General features: G+C 36.2%; 1 protein-coding gene across 10 annotated transcripts in view; it reads right to left on the bottom strand.

Annotated features, from left to right (window-relative positions):
• Nucleotides 1-16,891: 16,891 nt before the first annotated feature.
• Nucleotides 16,892-22,263, bottom strand: part of MBNL2 (muscleblind like splicing regulator 2) — a 161,613-nt gene continuing 156,241 nt past the window's right edge. For all 10 annotated transcript variants that reach the window (XM_077855154.1, XM_077855157.1, XM_077855151.1 and 7 more), the window contains one exon: nt 16,892-19,674. In XM_077855154.1, coding sequence (XP_077711280.1) covers nt 19,660-19,674 — 15 coding nt within the window. In that variant the 3' untranslated portion in view covers nt 16,892-19,659. The remainder of the gene's footprint in view (nt 19,675-22,263) is intronic.

Consider the following 22,263-nt stretch of genomic DNA (forward strand, 5'->3'; position numbering starts at 1 on the left):
ATGTGATCTAGACACATTCCTAGGCTGTACTTATCTTGTTTTTAAGCTGGGAGGTAGGAACATGGGCATTTGTCTTTTATTTTGTGTGCCTTTTTAAGTCTCAACTAATGCATAATGCTTTTCTAAAATAAAGAGTAAATCAGAGTTGAAGGAGGGGAGATGGCAAATGAGGACTATTCTTTCCACCTTTTTCTTACTGGGAAGGGAAGAGAACATGTTCTGTTTCTTGACACAAAATTATCTAGAAAAATTTGAAAGTTTGTGCAGTTGCATAAACAGACACATGAAACTGCAAAATGATGAGTTCAAAGCCATCCTATTCAACTTTGTGTAGTGCTTTTTATTATTTGGATGGTACCAGGTACCAGGTCTGAATCATGACAACTTGGAATGATACATACAACTTGGAATGATGTTGAATTATTAGGAAACATTAAAAAAAAAAAAGGGAAAAGGGTGGGGGCACCTAGGTGGCTCAGTGGTTGAGCCCTGCCTTTGGCTCGATCCTGGGGATCGAGTCCCACATCGGGTTCCCCGCAGGGAGCCTGCTTCTCCCTCTTCCTAGCTCTCTGCCTCTCTCTCTGTCTCTTATAAATAAATAAATAGAGTATTTTTAAAAAAAATTATTAGGAAATATAACAGCTCTTCATAGTTTTTTCTTTTATATTCTTTCTTATTCTCTAACTAACCTAGCTTTTTGAAAAGAACCAAAAGGATACATATAGAAAGAGGATCAAAATTAAACATTGAAAAAAATTAAACATATGGAATCATTGAAGATATTTATAAAAAATATTCTTCCAAAGGAGCTGCAATTTAATGATGTTAAGGTCTAAAAACCTGTCATCAAATATAGATTATTTGTGGTTGAGGTTTTTTTGTTTATTGTTCTCAATTCCATGCACTAAACTGGGTATCTTTACACATCTTATTTAATTTATTCACCATAAAATTTTAAAAAATGAAAGAACTCACCAACAGAATCCATATCTCTTCAGTAGATATGGGGTAGATATTTATAAATGTGTGTTAAAAATTATATGCTTTAATTGTCTCCTCTTTAAAAACTAAATCAGTCATTCTCTGAGTAGGGTACAGTGTGTTCTGTACAGAAAGAGAACCCCTGCTTGGAACAAAGGTGTTGCTGAATAGCTCTGCCAGAGACCTTTATTTCAAAGGCAGAATTTTATTTCACAGGAAATGTGAATCTGAAAGTATTTTACTAGTAATTAGCTTTTAAAATAGCAGAGACTTCATATTCTTCATTTATGCTTGGAAGCGGGACATGGAATCTGTGGGTTTTTTTCTGACTTGCATTAAATTGTTAGGAACATGCTATATTCTAGCTGGAAAATAAAGATATACCAACCTTGGCCTTTGCTTGAGATGGCAACTTCAGGGTAGTCTCGAGGGGACAGAGAACCCAGAAGATAAGTAAACTCTGGGTATTCTCAGCAGGTCCTGTCCCTTCTATTTTCATCCTCATTTTCAGTGGTTTTACAGGAATTAGTAATCATAATAGCATTTACTAAATGTTCAAGCTTACTGTCCCCATTTAGAGATGGTAAAACTGAGGGATAAAGAGTCTAACCACTCTGCAAAGGCCCATGACTAGTAGTAAGCGGCCAGAGTCCAGTTTAAACCCAGGCAATATGATTTCAAAGCCACTCACTTAACCACTGTGCTACACCTCTTGCCCTATTTGAAGACATTAAACCAAGGCATTGGTGTGAGCTACTGATATAAGTAGATTCTATCACAGTTTCTGTTATTACTGGCTGATGTTATCACAGGTAAACCGGGGCTTAGATTTCTACCCCCCGGTCTTTACCTATGCAATATGCTACTAGTTAATAATGCCAAATCATTTTCTAAAATGATGATACCAGTTTAAACTCCCAACAGCAGTGTAACACTGTATGAAAGTATGTTTTGTTCCACAATTAAAGTGTTTGCTGATCTGATAGGTGTGAAATAGTATCTCATTGTGGTTTTAAATTGTATTACCTTGATTATTGATGCAATGGAACATTTCTCACATGTTTTTGGGCCATGTATATTTCCTCTTCTATGAAATGTCTCATCACACCTTTTGCCCATTTTTATATTGAGTTGTTTGGTCTTTTTTCATATTGATTTGTAAGAGCCTTTTACATATGCCAGCTACTAATCTTTTCTTGTATGGTGAGGGATAAGATCCAATTTAAAAAACTCTTCAACCATCAGGTAACCAAATGTTCAAGTACCATTTATTACATAGTTTCCGTGCTCACACTGATTTTTCCATGTCCCTCTTCATTCTGTCATGAGTGAATCTTTTTGATAAGGGCAGATTATTTTTGGCCTTTCTATTTTATTCCATTGGTCTGACTATCTAACACTGTATAAGTTCATTGTCCTATTTATTATTGTTTTATAATTAATTCTCATGGGGGTTGGGGAAGTCCTTTGCATATTCTCCTGTGAGGATGTTTTGGCATTCTTAGGTGAGTTTTTTTATTTGTTTGTTTTTGCTTTCCTATATCCATTTTAGAATTAGTTTGTCAAGTACCATCAACAACTCTGTTAGTGTTTTGACTTGATTGCATTAAAGCTATAGATGAATGTGAGAAGAGGTGATATCTTAATGATACTGTTTTTTTCTCATTTGTGGTACATGGGATATCCCTCTGTTTATTAAGGTTTGTCAAAAAAAAGTTGAAAACCTTTCTCAAAAAGGTTTGTACACCTTTGGTTTGATTAATTCCTTGGTACTTTATACTTTTGTTGTTATCGTCGCTGATAACTTGTTTATTTTTAAGATTTTTATTTATTTATTCATGAGAGACACAGAGAGAGGCAGAGACACAGGCAGACTGAGAAGCAGGCTCCCCACAAGGAGCCTGATGTGGGACTCGATCCCAGGAGTCCGGGATCATGCCCTGAACCAAACAAAGGCAGACCCTCAAACACTGAGCCACCCAGGCGCCTCTGATATCTTCTTTAAAGACTAATTTTTAAACTTCTGTTGGGTGTTTTATTTTATCATGTGGCAGAGACAACCTTGCTTTTCATCTGAAGTGTTCTTCCTCAATATGCGTTTTTCTTCCTGGTAGTCCTTCCAATCAGATGTGGCCATATGACGGGTTGCTGACAAATGGGATGTGGGCAACTGTGATGTACAGCCAGTTGAGGTCTGACCCATGAAACCTCCTCTACAGCCCCCACTCCTTGTGCGTTGTTGGACGTTGATGCCAGCAAGGCTTGGGTAGCCACATCTCGACCAGGATGACATTTCGATCAACTTGATCTGCAAGTGACTGGGCAGAGTGGAATACTATTTCTCATCTGCTCCCATTGAATTAGCTTTACATGATGAGAAATGCATTATTTATTTTCTTAAGCTGCTGAGATATATCTGTTACAACAAATAAGATTATCTCAATTAATGCATATTAAGTTTAATCCCAGCAATTCTATAACCACATTTATTAATCTAAATATCTGTTGATTCTTTGCTGTTTACTGCATAAAGAAATTATACCATCTGTAAATAATGAGCTTTGTTTGTTTTCTTTCCTAGTTTTTACGGGCTTTAATTTTCTTAAAATTTAATTTTGCAATACTGAATAAAAGCAACAATGGTTTGCAAGTTACCTTGCTCCTGATAGTAAAGGACATCTTTAAACATTTTACCATTAACTGTTACTCCCTGTGTAATTTTGCATATGTCCTTTATCAGGATATTGATATTCCCTTTTCATTACTAATTTGTCAAGTAATTTTTCATTATAAATAGATGTTGTCTTATTTAATGATATATCTGCATCTTTGGAAAAAATCATGTTTTTTTTCTCCACTAAACTGAAAATATGCTGATAGATCTATTTTAATGAGTGACATTCCCCATAATTTTAGCTTTTTTTGGTGTCCTTTCCTGATTTTGTCATTACTTTGGTATTAACATGAATTGGGGCATGCTTCTTTTTTCCTATCATTTAAAAAAGTTTGTATAAAATTGGAATTTATGTTTATTGAATGTTTGGTAAAAATGACCTAATGTTGGCCTAGTGATATATGCACATGTGTGTGTATGAATGATTAATTTTTAAGCTCTGATTCAATTTGATTAATAAACTGTAGAATATACTTTTATTTTCTATTTCTTTTTGGAGTAGTTTTGATAACTTGTGCTTTCCAGGGATGGTACTGGCATAAATTGTGCTTAAGATATATTTCCTATCCTGTTAATCTGCACTGTGTCTTCAGTTATGTCATTATAAAATATTTCAATCAGTATGTTCTTTATTGATGCCTTCTTCCTCTGTTTGCTTGACTGACTTTTTAAAAGGTTTGTCTGTTGAATTATTCTTTTCTGGTAGCCATATATTTGATTCCTTGATTCTCTATACTATACCTTACTTTATGTTTTAGGGAAAATTTCTTACATTTATTATTCTCTTCTTTATACCTTTTTGGGACTTAAACTGCTTTTTTTTCCTGACTTTTTAATTTAGAAGTAGATTTATTAATTTGGGGCCTTTGTTTCCTAATGTAACTATCTGAGGCTATACATTTTCCTTTGTCATTTTATTTGCATCTTTAAAGTGTATATATATCTCATTTTTGTTCCATTCAGTGGAACAAAATTTCTAATTTCCATTATGCTTTCATTCAGAAGACTGTTTTTAAATTCCTAAATGAATGGACTTTCTAATTATTTTATCATTAATTTCTAATAGTTGCCTTTTTATCAAAAAATGTGATTGGATGCATGATATTTGTGATTTATTAACAATCTGGCACAGAATGAGTTTCTGTTAATATCTCCTATGTGCGAGAAAATCACACGTATTACTTTATGTCTGAGTTTTGTGTTCATTAGAACTGACATGTTGATAGTGTTCTTTAAGTATTTCAGATTTTTCCTCACTTACCTGATCTTGCTTGATCAGTTCATTACCAAGCAGATATATTAAATTTCCTACTATGATGAGGATCACTCATAGGTCTATCAATTTTTGCTTATATACTTTGCATTCATGTTATTACATGCATACCAGTATAGCATTGATTTTTCTGGTGAATTGACCACTTGATCATAGAAAGTGGCCTTTTAAAATCTCTAGTATTGCTTTTGGCTTTAAAATTTATTTTATCTGATATTAATGCAGTTATAACAGCTTTCTTTTGGTTAGTTTTTCCTAACTTCTCTTTCATTCTTTGATTTTCCAACTTTCTGTATGTGTTTATGTTTTTGATATGTTGTTGTAAACGTCACATACCTAGATTTAAAAATAATCCAGTCTGGCAATAATATATTAGAGAGTCCAGTCTACTTATATTTATTGTCATTAATGACATTTATAATTATTTCTACTATCTTATTTTGTGATTTCTATGTATTTTGTCAGTTTCTCTCTTTCTTTTTATTTCTCATTTCTCACTTCTTGGATTGGTTGATTTTATTTTTCTGAACTTTTTTTTTTCTTTGGAAGTTATACTTGCCATGGTTACTCTTAGTAGTTACCCTGGAACAGTGTCTTTCAAACTATGGATGGTAAAATCAATTCCATGGGTATTGATCAGGACTTTAAAAAAGTCAAGGAATGAGTCTCTGGTAGGATACAATGAAGACAGCTGAATAATATTAAAAACATCCCTTTGAATGCACCAAGGAGCTATCAAGAAAGTAAGGAACCACTTAAAGTCTGATTAAAAAAAAAAAAAAGTGTGACTATTTTCATGTGAGCTAGCACCCAGTCTAGACTTTGCTTGGTGGCTCTTGCCCAATGCGGGAAATTGGATTCTCCAGGTGGCCCAGGAGACCAAAAGCAATGCTGGACCTGGTCTGGCAGGGAGGGGGTCTAGGCTTACTGTCAGCAGGGCTGAGGGAGTGTTCACCTGCCTGCCTCAGGCACCAAAAAACCCAGTAACCAACATAAAGAATACTGTTAATGTACTATCTTTAAAAATCCAAGTAATGAGTAAAGTCTGTGATGAAGAAAACATCAAAATTGTGAACAAAGCCTGGCTGTGGCTGTTTGTTCCATGTGCCACCCTGCATCTCTGTGGAGCAGAAACCGACCCTTCCAATCTGGTCTCACATCCCCCCAATCCTGAAGTGGGTCTATGAGGGTAGACCCTGGCCTAAGGTCAGATTGGGCTAGATGGGGCTCTATTATTGTCATGTTCTTTCATTATTGAAGTCCCATTAGCTTTTTCCCCTTGGTACACAATATGAGAGGATATTCTGGAAAATGTATATATTTTGCATGTGAGAAGATATCTTGAGAAGTGCATATGTTTTTCCTTTTGCTTCAGGTTCCAGTATGTGGAGAGTCAGGATTTGAACACGGCTAGCTTGGTTACCAATGCCATGCTCCTAACCACAATGCTAGACTGCGTTTAATGTCACAGAATGGAGTGTGGTCCATGTCAGCCCAGAACAATGCTCAGCAAAGTGTTTCCAGATTGACTCAGTTTCCTGTCTCCCTCAGGGGTTCCTGTGGGTGGAATATATGAAAGTTACAGTCCCCATGTTTTTAGCTAGTCTGGCACTAAATATGTTAACTGATCTCTGTAAAGATATTTACCAGAGCAAAACCACCAAATATGTGGTTTTATTCGAAACATATTGATGACTCTTCAAGGAGTTGGGATAATCTCAGTATTGATCATATGTATATGTTTCCTTAATTACTCCTTGCTGTCTTAATGGAGGCTTTTATCATCGATAGTGCATATCAACTGCATTAATTCCCAAGTGTGACCTGCTTTGGCTTGCAAACACCATGAAGGGTATAGAAGGATCACTTCAGTTAGCTTTGAAATGGCTTTGATGGATTGAGCAGGCTGCATTCTGGAGTTTGATATTCCTTGTGTTCTATTGTTAAATCTGGCTTCAAGATTATATTTACCAAATGCAACCTTAGTGCACTTTACTTTAACCTTATATGAAGATACTTGGCTTTCATAAGAACCAATTTCATAATTTTTCTGGTTTCTTTTCTTTTTTTTATTAAAGATTTTATTTATTTATTCATGAGAGACACAGAGAGGCAGAGACACAGGCAGAGACAGAAGCAGGCTCCCCATGGGGAGCCTGATGTGGAACTCGATCCCAGGACCCCAGATCATGACCTGAGCTGAAGGCAGGTGCTCAACCCCTGAGCCACCCAGGTACTCCTCTGTTTTTTTTGTTTTTTTGTTTTTTTTTTTCAAATAAGAATTGACATAGGACTCAGGAATTTAAGGCTAAGAGTAAAAATTTCAACCAAGTTAAACATGACTTTCACTAGTGTCTTTGTAAAATAAAAACTGTATTTCCCCCTTATAGTAGGTGAAATCTGGCCACTTTTTGGACTACTTAATAAAAAATACTTCAGTTTTGACTTCTTTCTTACCAATCTCCTTTTTTTCCTATGATTACTTTAGTACTCTCTCAGGCAAGACAATTTTATAAGCAAATAATTTTCTTTGTCAAAAAGAATAAAATTGTGACTTTAAATATATTTCTTGCATCAATTTAAAAGGAAATCAAATGCTTGAATAATGGAATTAATCAGTGGTAGATTAGCCTCTCTATCAAAGTTTGAATTCCCTGAAAAACAGACTCTAAGGTAGAGATTCCAACCTGTGTGGAAGAAAAGGAAGCAGGATTGGGCAGAAGGAGAAGTTGGGCTATGACACATTCTCAACGAAGGCCTCAGGCCACCCTGTGAGAGTGGGAGGTGACCCATCAGTGTTGCCTCCAGTTGGGCAAAGTTGGGCCTGTATACTCCTCTCCCAATCAATTGGACAAAGGCTATGCTGGGGATAGGAGGAGACATTGGACAAGGCAGCTCTCATTAACCAATGAGATTCCAGTTGGTCAATGATTCTGCCATAACCTGAGGGAGAACACAAACATTTCAGGAAAAGGAACAGGAATCCAGGAAGCAGAAAAAACTCTGTGTATTTGAGAAATAGAAAAGAAGTCTGAAAGATTGGACAGTGGTTAGCATGGTAGAGTATGATGTTGAATGAGGTTGAAGATATTATTGGCCAGGGTAAAGAGTTTGGATTTTACCATAAGAGCAGGAGAAAACCATTGCATATTAGATTGCATTTTATTTTGGTTTCTATTTTTCTTTTTTTCCCCCTTTTAAAAATTGAAGCATAATTAACATATAATGTTATATTAGTTTCAGATTTATGATCTAAAGGATTCAACAATTCTGTCCATGCCCAGTGCTCATCTAGATAAATTTGCTCTTAATCCCCTTTATTTCACCCATATTCCCCTTGCCCCCAACTCTCCCTCTGGCAACCACCAGTTTGTTCTCTGTTTTTAAGAGTCTGGTTTTTTGTTTGTCTTTCTTCTTTATTTTTTTCAGTTTCTTAAGTTACATATATGAGTGAAATCATGATATTTATCTGTCTCTGACTGATTTACTTCACTTGGCATTTTTACACTGTAGGTTCACCTATGTTGTTGCAAATGGCAAGATTTCATTCTTTTTTATGGCTGAGTAATATTCCATTGTATATCTATACCACATCATCTTTAGCCATCTATGGATGGACATTTGGGTTGCTTCCATATCTTAACTATTATAATAATGCTTCAATAAACATATGGGTGCATATATATTTTCAAATTTGTGGGTTTTAAAAAAAAATTTGTGGGTTTTTTTCTTTGGGTAAATAGCAGTGGAATTACTGGGTCATATGATATTTCTATTTTTAATTTTTTTGGGAACCTCCATACTGTTCTCCACAGTGGTAGCACCAATTTACATTCCCATCAACAGTGCACAAGGGTTCTTTTTTCTCCACATCCTCACTAACACTAATATCTCATGTTTTCAATCTTAGCCATCCTGACAGTTGTAGGATGGTATCTCATTGTGGTTTTCATTTGCATTTCCTTGATGATTAGTGATGCTGAGCATCTTTTCATGCATCTATTGGCCATCTGTATGTCATCTTTGGAAAAACATCTACTCAGGTCCTCTACCCATTTTTAATTGGATTATTTATTTATTTGGCATTGTATTGAATAAGTTCTATATATATTTTGGATATTAACCCCTTATTGAATATATCATTTGCAAATATCTTCTCCCATTCAGTAGGTTGCCTTTTTGTTTTCTCGACGTTCTCCTTTGCTGTACAGTAGCTTTTTATTTTGGTGAAGTTCCAGTAGTTTAATTTTGCTTTTGTTTCTCTTGCCTGAGGAGATATACCTAGAAAAATATTTCTATGATTGATGTCAAAGAAATTACTGCCTATGTTTTTTTCTAGGAGTTTTATGATTTCAGGTCTCACATTTAGGTCTTCAATCCATTTTGAGTTTATTTTTATGTATAGTGTAAGAAAGTGGTCCAGTTTCATCCTTTTGCATGTAGCTGTCCAGTTTTCCTTGCACCTTTTTGTTGACTAGACTGTCTTTTCCCCATTGTATATATTGCTTCCATTGTTGTAGATTAATTGACCATGTAAGTAGGACCATTACTGTGACTGTATTTCTGGATTCTCTACTATGTTCTATTGACCTATGTATTATTTTTGTGCCAGTACCATGTTGTTTTGATTATTATAGCCTTGTAGTATATCTTGAAATCTGGGATTTGCTCTTCTTTCTCAGATTGCTTTGGCTCTTCCAGGGCCCTTTGTGGTTCCATACAAATTTTAGGATTATTCTTTCTAGTTCTGTGAAAAATGTTATTGGTATTTTTATAGGGATTGCATTGAAATCTGTAGATTGCTTTGACTAGTATGGACATTTTAACTAATATTGGTTCTTCCAGTCCATGTGCATAGACTTTCTATCCATTTGTTGTGTCATCTTCAATTTTTTTTATCATAACAGCAGTGGAAAACCATTGAATATTGGAGCTTATTTTGTTTTTAAAGAACTTTATTTACTTTTGAGAGAGAGAGAAAGAGAAGAAGCAGAGGGAGGAGCAGAGAGAGAGTGAGAAGCAGACTCCTTGCTGAGCAGGGTGCCCAATATGGGGCTCAATCCTAGGACACTGAAATCATAACCTGAGCTGAAGGCAGACACTTAGCTGACTGAGCCACCCTGGTGCCCCTTGTTTTGGTTTTTAAGTAGTGGATAGAGGCAGATGTACCATGAAACTAATGAAGCTTAAACTTCAGGACCTCTTATTTGCATGAGTCTTTTCAAGGACTTGGGAGGAACCCTAGCAGTACATTTATATGGTCATGGTTCTAGACAACTTTCAATTGTTGAGGACCCCTGTCTTTTTCCACATTGATTTCCCTTCTGTCACACTCCCTGTTGTGGAGTGGCTTTGGAGTGGCTGTGGTCATTTTTGGGATCTGACTCTGAGGACTTTGAGCAGGGATACTTTTATTTGTGAAATGTAATTATATGGTCCATAACTATTTCTGTATGTAGTTATGTTGTTGGTAGCCACCTTGGTATAAGTACCACCTTACCTGGTATAATGACAGGAAAGTACAGGGCCAGAGGTTTGCATTGCAGTAAGAATGTATCCTATAGCACCCAGGTCTGGAAGTAAGCAGGTAGTGGAAGAGAAAAAAAAGATTTGAAGTCTTGTATGTGTGATGTATATGAAATTTGTATATGTGTATAACTCATGGAAAAGTCATCTAGACATCAGATGCATAAAATACTAAGCAGAGGATTTGGTCTTTATTGATGCTTATCTGTCAGGATATAAAATATAAACAATTATAAATGTTCAATAATTTTTCTTCTTTTTAGATCAGAAATATGAAAAATAGAACTTACTAAACTTTTTGTGTTTGTAGGGCACAAATCTATAAGTGTATAATAATCTGTGTGTGTATGAAGTTGCATGTTAAATTATCAATACAAAAACATTAATACTAAGAAAAAATGTAGCCAACCATGCTTGAAGATTGAATTATCTTTCTGTTCTCTCTATAGGAAATGATATCACAAAATTATTGTCATATGATGATGTGATCAAAAAGAGAGATAATAAAAGTTTAAGTAAAAATTATAGAGGTGTGTCAAATGGTTAATTCATAAAAATGGAATGTTGTTTATGTTTTTCTGTATATTTTCATATTTAATTCTGTATTTATTTTTTGGATTTTTATGCTGTGATATAATTTCTATTTTATGAAAATACTGGGTGCCATATGGAGAAAAGACAGAAGTAAAATCAGAGAGATCATAGTTTGCATCCAATTAATCACAATTCTTTTGAGCGTAGTTATTGAAGATGGGCATTGGAACAGTCAGTGTTGGTACTGGTTTTCTATTGGTCTACTTTCTAGAGTCAACAGAGCCTTTAGAGGGAGGTTGGCCCTGGTTAGCATAGTGCCACTTCTCAGATTTTAATGTGCATATGAATCACTGAGGATGTGGTTAAAATGTAGATTCAGCCTCAGGAGATCTGGTGTGGGGCCTGGGATTCTACATTTCTAACAAGTGCCCAGGTTCTCCTGAGGTGGGTTCAAGGACCACTTTTGGGGTAGTGATGTAGTAAAGCACTGTGGATGTAGAGTCAGATTGTCTAGTTTAAACACCCATTTTACTACAAACTTTGTGACTTTGGTTGTTAATCTAACCTTTCTAGTCCTTAGTTTTCTTGTGTAAATTGGGATGCTGATAATAGAATCAACCATAGAGGTTGTGAAGATTCATGCGGAGAGGTTATCACAATATAAAGGCACCGAAAATACTCAATATCATTGTTCTTATTACAGATGGACACTTGGCCTTCCTAGCCAAGTGTCACAAAGACTTCTTATGCGTGACTAACTGAAGTTCCTCATGCATATGGAAAGAAAGGAACAGCCTGTCCCTGCAACGTGGACTAAGAAAAATTAATCCAGTCACCCCAAACTTACAAATAATGAAATAGATTTGTAAATCAACATTACCAAGTGAAATAAATATTGAGGCTAATCAAGACAGTGCTAGGTTGCTGATTAAATCACAGAACGTTCCATCTAGAAGTTAGAGTGCTTGTAGTCCAACCACTTCATTCTACAGACAAAAACAAAACAAAACAAAACAAATGAAAGAGACCTGGGGGTCATGACTGGTTATGGTTACATCATGTAGGTGTGATGTCCTTACTGAAAAGACAGGACACCCTTTCATTGATACTGTGGGATTTATAGAAACCAGTCTTTGTTTAGGCTGGTATTAGTTGTCATGGGTGGAATCATGTCCCTTGATATGCTATATTGACATCCCAGCCCACAGTACCTGTGAATGTGACCTTATTTGGAAAGCGGATCTTTGTAAGATGTAATCAAGTTAAGATGAGGTCATTAGGGTGGACCCCAAACCCATATGACTGGTGACCTTATAGGAAGATAGTGTGAAGATAGACACATAGGGAGAAGGCCCTGTGATGACAGAGGTAGAGATTGAGGCATCTGTTGTGGGCCAAGGAACATCAAAGATTGACGGCCACCAGCAGAGGCTAGGAAGAGGTATGGAAGGATTCTATCCAGAATCTCAGAGGGAGCGAGGTGTTGCTAATGCCTCAATTTCAGACTGCTTCCAGAACTGTGAGAGCATCAGTTTCTGTGGCAAGCTGCCCTCTGTGGTGCTTTGTTATGGTAGCCCTAGGAAACCAATACAGTGTGCTTTGCTCTTTCTCTGTTGTTCCCAGCTTTATTTTTATGCTTCTGCCACATGGAAAGCTTCCTGAGGGTAGGGATTGGACTTTGCTCATGTTCTCATCCACTGAACAGCCTAGCAATGCTCAGCCAGGGCTCAACGAGCATTTGTTGAATTGAAATAATTGTAGGCTTCCATGGAAATAATGCGGCTCATTATTTGTTATTATAAATTCCCTATAATTTGCCTGTCAGCTTTTGACATTAATTGTCATCGAGGAAACTGAAGAGGTGCCTCTTAGTTGCCAAGAGACGTTTGGTTAGAAAGAGGAAATAAATATTTACAGGGAAACACAAGAGCCTATTTTAATATTATTTTAAGAACAGTAGCTCATATTCACGGTGGGTTTGCCATGTGTCAGGCTGTGTTCGGTGGTCAGTGTATATTCTTTTATTTAATCCTTATAACGTACTGGTGAGGTAGATCCTATTGTGAGCCTCAGCTTACTGGTGAAAAACACCAAAGCTTAGAAGCTGTAAAGAGCAGAGTCCAACTTGGGCAGGATGACCGGAAACTGTTCTTTATCCCTCGACTGTTGTGAAGTGCAGACCCTGATCTTCCTTTTCTGCAGAAGTGAAAAAGCCTCAACTTTGTATTTATGGATAATGCTGTGTTTAGGGGGCTCTCCATATAAATGTGTGTGAGAGTGCTGAATACATATTTAATGTGTAGTGTGCTTGTTATTTCCGTACATGTCCGATCAGCTCCCTCGGACATATTTAGAGCATAGGAAGCAGGTCTCCTAAGCTGTCATGCTACTTGGAATGTACTTCTCTCCCCGGCTAATACCCCAAGTTTTATATTTAAGTGAGTGGCTTTCCAGCTGCAGAGCTTATGGGAGGTTGCAGCTCAGGAGCTGAGAGCCCCTTGCAGTTAGAGTACTCTGTGACTGTTTTCCCTGCGTGGAGTAATTGTGTGGAGGAGGGCTTCTCTAGCACAGTAAGAGTTAGACTTCCCTCTTCCCTCATTTAGTTTACACATGAAGACTGATAGATAAACTTCTTCCTCTGTTTATATAAACCAAAATCTTGGAAAAAACCCTAGTAAAGTTATCAGAGAAAGGAACAGCACCAAAATCTAACTTTGCAGACTCTCCAGACACAGTTGGATTTTAGGGCTATGTGATTCATGTGTGATTTTGTTGTTGTTGCTGTTTTTCCTTTTTAAGATTTTATTTATTTATTTGACAGAGAGAAAGAGAGAGAGAGCACAAGCAGTGAAAGCAGCAAAGGGAGAGACAGAAGCAGACCCCACCGAGCAGGGAGTCTGATGTGGGGCTCAATACCAGGACACTAGGATTATGACCTGAGCTGAAGGCACAGACAGTTAATGGACTGAGCCACCTAGGTGCCCCCCATGTATGATCTTTATGCAGGAATTCATTCTTTTCAGGGACTGCTTCATCATGACCCAATGACAAGTCCTTACTGAGAAAATTACGACGGCTTTCATTATTTTTGATTTCCAGAGAACCATATGGAAGCTTGATTAAAGAAAAATCAACAAAACAAAAATGGATAATACTGGAGAGATGATACAAGGTAACATTACTTCCAGTCTCCTTTGATCCTAATAAAGAATTAGGTTCCATCATAAATCTAAAATTGTACTTTGCAGGCAGAGCTTCAAAATATTTCATAAGTCACATTCTTGTGATAGGGAAGAAAACTTGTTTATATAACCTAGTAAAGTGTTCTTATTATAGCTTTACCTTAAGTCTGGATGGATGCTTCACTCTGAATTCTTTTATGAAATTTTGACCTGGAAGGATGCCACAAATAAAGCCCATGTCAACTTGACCATAGAATTAGGACAAGTTGGGGTTTCAGAATTCTGCTGCTCTAAGTCATCTTGAAATAGTTACTTAATTTTTATGAATCTTTATCTTATCTATTTGACAGGTCTAAGAGCTCCTTTGTAATGCTAAGGATTATGTCAACTCTATATGAACAAAAAAAAAGAACAAAAAAAAAAAAAGAACAACAACAAAAAAAAAACTCTATATGAACAAAACGAAGTTACTTTCTGGTCACACCCTATCATGAAAACAGCTAGATGGTTTTCACCAAATTTGGAGGGGATATCTGAATGGTTTAATTAAAATACAGGCCAAGTGGCACATATGACATTTACACTGTGGGGTGCAGATGGTAGCTAAAACTGCCCTCCAATAGGTGGGCAGTTTTCAAAATAGCTGAATGAGAGAGAGACAGTGAGGCCACATGCAGTTGCAATGACCTGCCTAAGATTTTTGGCTGAGCTGTAGCTCTAGTCATCCCTTGGGCAGACCCTGGAAGGTATTGTTGATCCAGAATAAGGCTATGTCTAATAGCAGAATCTCTGTATGCCTTGAGCAGGAATCTTTGTAGTAGTTAGAATTTACTTATCAGTTATTATTAGTAAGTCTCTTCAATGACACAGGATGGGCTTGTAAAAAACCTACATTATCATTTAGTTTAGAACTTGGCACATGAGTAGGTCTCTGGTGAATATTCTCAATTCCATACCCCATCCCCATTCCTGCCATCCACCTCCCTCATCAAGAGCATGTAGGGAAGTCATTATTATGTTTCATTTTGCATAAATCATACTTAGTCATAGTGACTCAGTCATTTCTGCCGAGATAGAGCAGTCCAACAGCAATAATAGCTTAGTATTTCAGACAAACTAGGATGTTTTGGGGAAGGAAGAACTCACTCTGTGGCAAGCCAGTATTTTATTCCCACAGATATTAGAATATTAAACTATATTTTGGTTTGCCTAGCTGCCCCTAAAATCTTTAAAGTATTGCAGAAGAACCTGGGTTAATAATGAAAGAGTATGGGGTACCTGAGTGGCTCAGTCGGTTAAGCATCTGCCTTTGGCTCAGGTCATGATCTCAGGGTCCTGGAATCAAGCCCCTCATTGGGCACCCTGCTCAGCTGGGAGTCTGCTTCTCTCTCTCACTCTGTGCCCCCTCCTTCTCACACTGTCTTTTTCCCTCTCTCTCTCAAATAAATAGATCTTAAAAAAATAATCAAAGAATGTATTTCTGGGTTTGAAATATTATTTTTAATTTGCCCCCCCAATTGAAATAATGTTTCCTTATTGGCAGGTAATTGTAGAATAATTGATATTTTATATTTAACCATTTTCTATGCTGAAGAGGTGAACTAGTTTTACTCTCTCAGGCTTAAGTTTCACTTTTGATTTTGATGTGGTGCCACAAAAAGTCAGTCTACTGATGGAAATGACACGTCATGAAGCCAGATGTGAAAATTTTAAGTACAGTTTGTCTTAAATCTTTTCCCTTAAGATAACTTGTTCCCTACTTCACTACTAACAGAGAATGTTTTTTCCTGAGTGTCTGATGTGACAGCAGCTTTTCTTTTGCATTACAGTAAAAACATCGCTTGTCCAGACAGCCAGTTTTTCAAACATCCGCATAGATGTAAGTATTTTTTACCCTTGGAAATCCCGATGGCACAATTTAAAAACACAAGTGCCTTTATTTTGCATTTGCCTGATCTCTCTTCCTTGTAAGGGGTATCATAGCCACTGAGAAGGCTGAAGCTTTAAGCCTGCCCTAAAAAAATCCTTCTTGTCTCTCCACCCAGCCCTGCCCTGTTCCTGCCTTGACCTATAGAGGAGGGGATTTCTGCCAACCTCTGCATGTCAAGGACAGATCAGATCCAACCCAATAGCTAATACCACCTGCCTTGAGAAATACCCTTGTCCCCAAAGGGCTGAGGAAGGAGAAGTGTGAGAAAGTGCACACCACCTGGTGGGGGGAGTCGCTGCTGAACACCTGCCCTCAGGTGTCAGGTTCAGCTCTCACAGTCTCCTCAGCATACCTGGCCAGGGTGTCTGCAGGGAACAGCACTCACCATTCTGTCTCCCTCTTGTAGCCACAGATGTTGTTCAGTGAGGCTCTTACCAGAAGCCTGTCCTGTGGGTTAATGGGCACTTTCTTGTCTTAATAAAGCTGATATTCTATTCCCATTTGGTTACTAATGTTCTCTTCATTATCAAGCAGAATCCTGAACAGGAAGACTCGGGTGGTGGGAGTTATCTTTACTTCTAATTTCAGAAGAACTTCTAAAATGATCCATTTGAGTTGCTTTTCTTATTGTTGAAAAGCCAAAGCCAAAAGCAAAACCTGTCCATCTGCCAATCTCCCACTTGAAGACCAGAGCTTGCTTTCCTTTGAATGCACCAAATGTCTTCTGTGTAGACTGTTTCATTTGACTAACTGTCCTCCTGCCTCAACACAAAAAGGAGAAAGACTAGAAATCCTTTTAAATGCTTCTTTTATTTCATTGGTTGTACATTGGGTGAGTGAACTGAATATTACAACCAAAACATAGAGTTGATACAAATTAGACTCCTGTTTACACTGTAAGGTAATGAATGAGGGAATTCTTTAAGTGTTACAGAAAGATTTAGTAGAAATGTTACCAGTGGTATGGCTGAAAGAATATTTCGGTGAAGTGCTGTTATATCCTGAAAACCAAGAGTGAAATGTAGTTCCCATACAGGTGGCGAGTTCATCTCTTAACTACAGTATTTGTTGAATTGCTATCTTCATGTCTTGGATATTGGTGATTTTATTTTTGTAATTAAACAAAGCATTTAAGATTTATTCATCATAGTCAGACTTCTGAATATAAACAAACTTTTGGCAAATAATATTTATACAGAAAAATAGTTTTAGATCCTCTCAAATCCCAGAATTATTCTATAAAATTACATTATAAATAAATAAAAAGCAAAATCTGTTGTACATATATTTGTACATCTATGCATTTGCCTTGCCTCCTCCTTATTGTTAAATGGCATATTTATGACTCTTTGCATATTATAATCACAATTCTGGAAAATGATATCATAGTAAAAATACAGTCTTCTATATTTGTTTGGGGATACAGGTGATGTTTTTGATGCTCCATTATTAAAGGGCTGAAAATAGCTGTGTGCTAATAATTTTAAAAAATCAAAATCATGAAACAAAAGAAAGACAATGTGACAACAATTAGTCTACAAAAATATTTCAGTGATTCCCGTAATTTACCTTTTAGTAATGTATACTATATGTTTTCAATGAGTTTAAGTGAAATAACAAAGAAAGAGAAAAGAAAAAAATGAAAACAAGTTTGAATGTTTTAGGCAAGTTGTAGCATAACTACATTGTTATAGTTGAGAAAATTACAAATATCAATAATACATAAAGATGAAACTACCAAAGAAATACAAGTTAGATACAATACTTTCCCACAAATTAAAACAAATGCAACGATACAAGCACTATGTAAAAATCACACTCAGAATGTGATTTTCTTTTGATGGGGTTATCAAATCTACAATATAAGATAGTCATTAGACTTTGACCAACATTAATTAAGATGGCAGATTTCTTTTTTTCTCAAACAAAAATGATATGGTTGGTGCATCTAGTTTTCAGAACAGGCGGTGATGCCAAAATTTAAAATATTTTACATTCAATCTCAAAAGTCAAAATACTTCAATCACTAATATGTTCACAAAGAAAATGGATGTTTTAAACAATTACACATAATATTCATTTATAACAGCTGTTTTGTTTTTTAAACAATAATTTAAAAACTATGTAGGTACTGTATAGGCTATGTGCAACATATAAAATGTGAAATATGAAATATTTGGTACGATAGTGCTTAAAATAAACTTTAAAACAAACTTTCTGAACAAAATTTAATTGTATCGCTATTACCTTGAAGATCAACCAAGTATTTAAAAAAGTAAACAACATTAAAATATGTTTCATCCATATATAGTATATATATGTATGTGTATATATAATATGTATGTACTTGTATTAAAGTTTTTTATACTTTTGAGACATAAAATATGCTTTAAGGTGAAAGAATTAAAAGAACTATTTTTTCCATGCTGTAGTCAGTTACAACCCTTTAATCCAACTTTTTGAAATGCAAAACAGTAATGGATTTTTTAAAAAGTGAAACTATCTACTTTTTTGTTTACATAGTAATTTAGATTAAAGTCACAGTCAAATTTTCAGTGACTAAACTCAAACTTACTTAAATTAGAATATTATACAGATCTCCTCACCTACAGCTTCGTTGTTTGACTAGGTTTTTAGTTTAGAAGTTATTCTGTAACAGGCAACCGGATGGTGAGTTGGAAAAACTAATCCCTTAGATGAGACTGTTGGCATGGGCCTCTCATTCTTGTCAAGCTGGATGAAGTCTGGCAAAATCTAGGCACTTCTACAAAGTCTCTCTTATAAAACAACTTTAAAAATATACTTGTAAAATAATACCTTCAAGACTTTGTTTGGTGGGGTATGAAGCTCATACCGTGCAAAGTTTCTTTTTCAATCTAGTTAATGTTATTCTAGAATCCCACGATTCAATGCGGCATCTCCAGGCAAACCAAATACCACACTTTGATGTGTCCCCCGTACTTGTGCTTGAGTTTCCATTCAAATTCTAGACCTGTAGGACAGGCGTGAGTTTTACTTCACTTCTCACCTCTGCTGCAGCATTCATGTTGTGAAGAAGCGAAACATACTCTTTGATCCATTGGGTAAATGACATGACAGTAAATTGGCGTTAGAATCAAACCTGCCCTCGGAATGGATTTCCTGACTAATGCTAATTGTTTATTGCTAACTTGGAAATATTCTCAATCGAAATGAGTACATTGGTTGGACTTTCTGCATCAGCTATAGTTATGGAGATAAGACAATATTCCTAGGACAGAAACTATGTTTAGAAACCCTTGAAAAGTAAACTTTATCCTTTATGTCTTTAAACGTCACAGCTGGTCTCAGGTAGTTAACTATCTTAGGTTGGAATATACTAAGCATACCATATTTAATACTCATATATGATATAGCAGCACTAGCTTCTTACAGTTGTGGTCTGTCCAGAAGAACTAAATCTTTATTTAGCATGCAGTTTGTGGCAATTCTATTGAGGAGGAAACAGGATAGTATGTACAGTAACAATGTTTAGTTATTCTCAATGCAGATTCTTGGCATTCCATTCCGTTTCTGCTGATTATTTCAGAATTATCTGTTGGAAAAAAAGACAAGTGTGCTTTAGACATCCTCCTGTGTGGGAAAATAACGAGTTTAAGTTTTACTCTTTAAAAATAGGAATTTTCTTCAATTTCTCATTTTGATATATTTCGATCTTTTGAGGGCAATTGTAATTTTGAGCAATCCCCACCCTTCATGCTGAAAAATTTTACATGTAAGCACTCCTGCCATGTGGCTGCTGTAAAGAATGGTGATTCGAATGCACGACTATTTGTATTTTCTGTAAAACTGACAGTGTATATGCGGGCATGCAGTGGTGCTTAGGCCCTGATCCTTTTTTAGTTTTTGCTTCATGTCTTTTTCTGATATGTTCACATTATCATCCAATTAATATTTGCTAAGGTGACCAAGGAGTCTAATCAGAGAATTCATTTGGACATGGAAAGTTGTGGGAAAAGCTTAAATATAAATATTTTTAAATGTATAATAAATCGAGTATTATTTATTTGTTAACTTGCATATAAAATTCAGAGATGTGTTCCCATCAAAAGTAATTTTCTTCCCAAAATATAATAACCACCAGTTTCAAATTCAGGGAATGTCTGAGTGTCCCAAATTAAAGGGGGAATGGGACAACATTCTAATAAGCAGTTAAAGTATTCTAAATAAATCCAAAAGCACAGGCAAAGCTAAACTATCAAATGCAAACTGTGCTCCCAGGAGCCTGGTTTCTAAGTTCATTTCCAACTCCATACCTTTACAAAAGACAGGGAGTTTACCCTGTGTGACCCAAGCCTCTAAATGTCAAGCTTTTAAAAAGCCAAGCTTTTGGCATGTTCCAACAAAAGTATTTATTCTTTGTGCAATGCTTCAACCAAACTTTGTGCAAGTAATGAAATATTTATTGATTAAACTGTCGAGAGTCTTTGTTTAGGAAAAAAAAACAGTGAAAGTTCTTTATGATCAAGTTAATATTCCTGCATACTAGGATCCAATTTCTAATAAAAGCCTCATTTCTATGTATAATTTCTTATCCTGATATGTTAGCATTCACACATATGGATCTTTTTCCTTTTAAGTGGGTGCTCCTGCAGTTTACATAAGACAGTTTTAGAATATACCCAAATAGTACCAACCCAAATAATCCTCCCATGAAATAAATAGGAGTATCCTTTAATTGATCAGAATGTACGGATTTGTATGGAATTGACAAAGGTAGAGGAAGAACTCATTTATATTAAATATTTATACTAAACGGAAACTCAAAAAACTCCCAACAGATATTTTTGGGAAAAATATCATTCCTTGTCTCGCATACTGATAGACAAAAGTGAGGTGTAATGGTTTGATATGTAAATATTATTCCAGTATCTTTGAATAGCCACTGCAAATTGCTACCATCAAATTCTTCAGATGGTTATATTATAACTTCACTTTTGGGTTTAGATATTTGATTGCTGAATAGGAATTATTCTATTTCATCCCTTTGCTTCAATGCTATCAGTAAGTTTTCCAAATTAAGAATGTGCCCCAAGACACATTTAAGAAGAGTTTAAGTTTCATCAAATTGTGTCCTCTTCTCTTTCTTCTTTCCTTTTACGTTATCCAGACTCTCTTTAAAATATTTATGGCACAAAGTCTTGCAATTTCTTAAATCAATATATAAATAATACATATTTCAGAATATATTCACATCCCTGCTTATTAAGTGACACTAAATTGCCATATAGAATGATATTCTTAACCACCTGGAAAGAGAAGTATTCTACAGAAAGCTTAGCAACAGGCTATTATAGAAATTAGTTACAGTGAGGCTTTGGACTCCTACCTGACAGGGAGACATGTACAACACCTGGTGGAAGTGAATTGTAAATTAACCTTGAAGTTAACTCAGAGCATTACCTGGACCCTCCCAGCTTGCCCTTCCCCTCTGCCCCTGTCAGATCCATTATATGGACAAAGACTAAATATAAATGGCCACTATACTATCAAGCCGACAGCTGTTACTGCTGCCTGGCATCTAGGCCAGGATACTCTGGCTCTACCCTGGTCTAGGTCTTTGGCTACCTTGTGGTATATATATATATATATATATATCACTTTCCTAGCAGCTGCAAGCTTCAAGAGGTCCAAGAGATTTGATTTTAGAAGGTAAGAAAGCTTTGAGTGTTTCATTTTTTAGGTGGTAGCATTTTTCTGGAAAATATAATTTGATTATTAATTTTTTTCCCTGAGAAATATAGCTCGCAGGCACAATCTGAATTAAGTGTTCTCTAGGGGGGAAATACAGTCTGGAAATACAGACAGGAGTCCAGATGAGCAGTTACCAACTGAGTGCCTCTGAAATCACCTGCTGCCCACTTGATTGCTGTTTCGGATGTCAGAAGACTTGTGACAGTGCAGACCCTAGGGCCCACGAGGCTGAGGGGGGGTGGGGAGACAAGGCAGTTTCCAGCTGGAAGATACCCTCGAGACAAAAGAAGAGCCAAGTGTGTGTGTGTGGGGGGGGGGGGGGGCGGATACAGAAGCCATTTTGAGGGAAAGAGGGCTCTTCTGTCTAGTTTTAAATATGGTCTTTCTTTAGTCAGATTATATTTTTAACTCACACCAAAGAAACATAATT

This window comes from Canis aureus, chromosome 17, assembly GCF_053574225.1.
Source record: "Canis aureus isolate CA01 chromosome 17, VMU_Caureus_v.1.0, whole genome shotgun sequence".
NCBI lineage: Eukaryota > Metazoa > Chordata > Mammalia > Carnivora > Canidae > Canis > Canis aureus.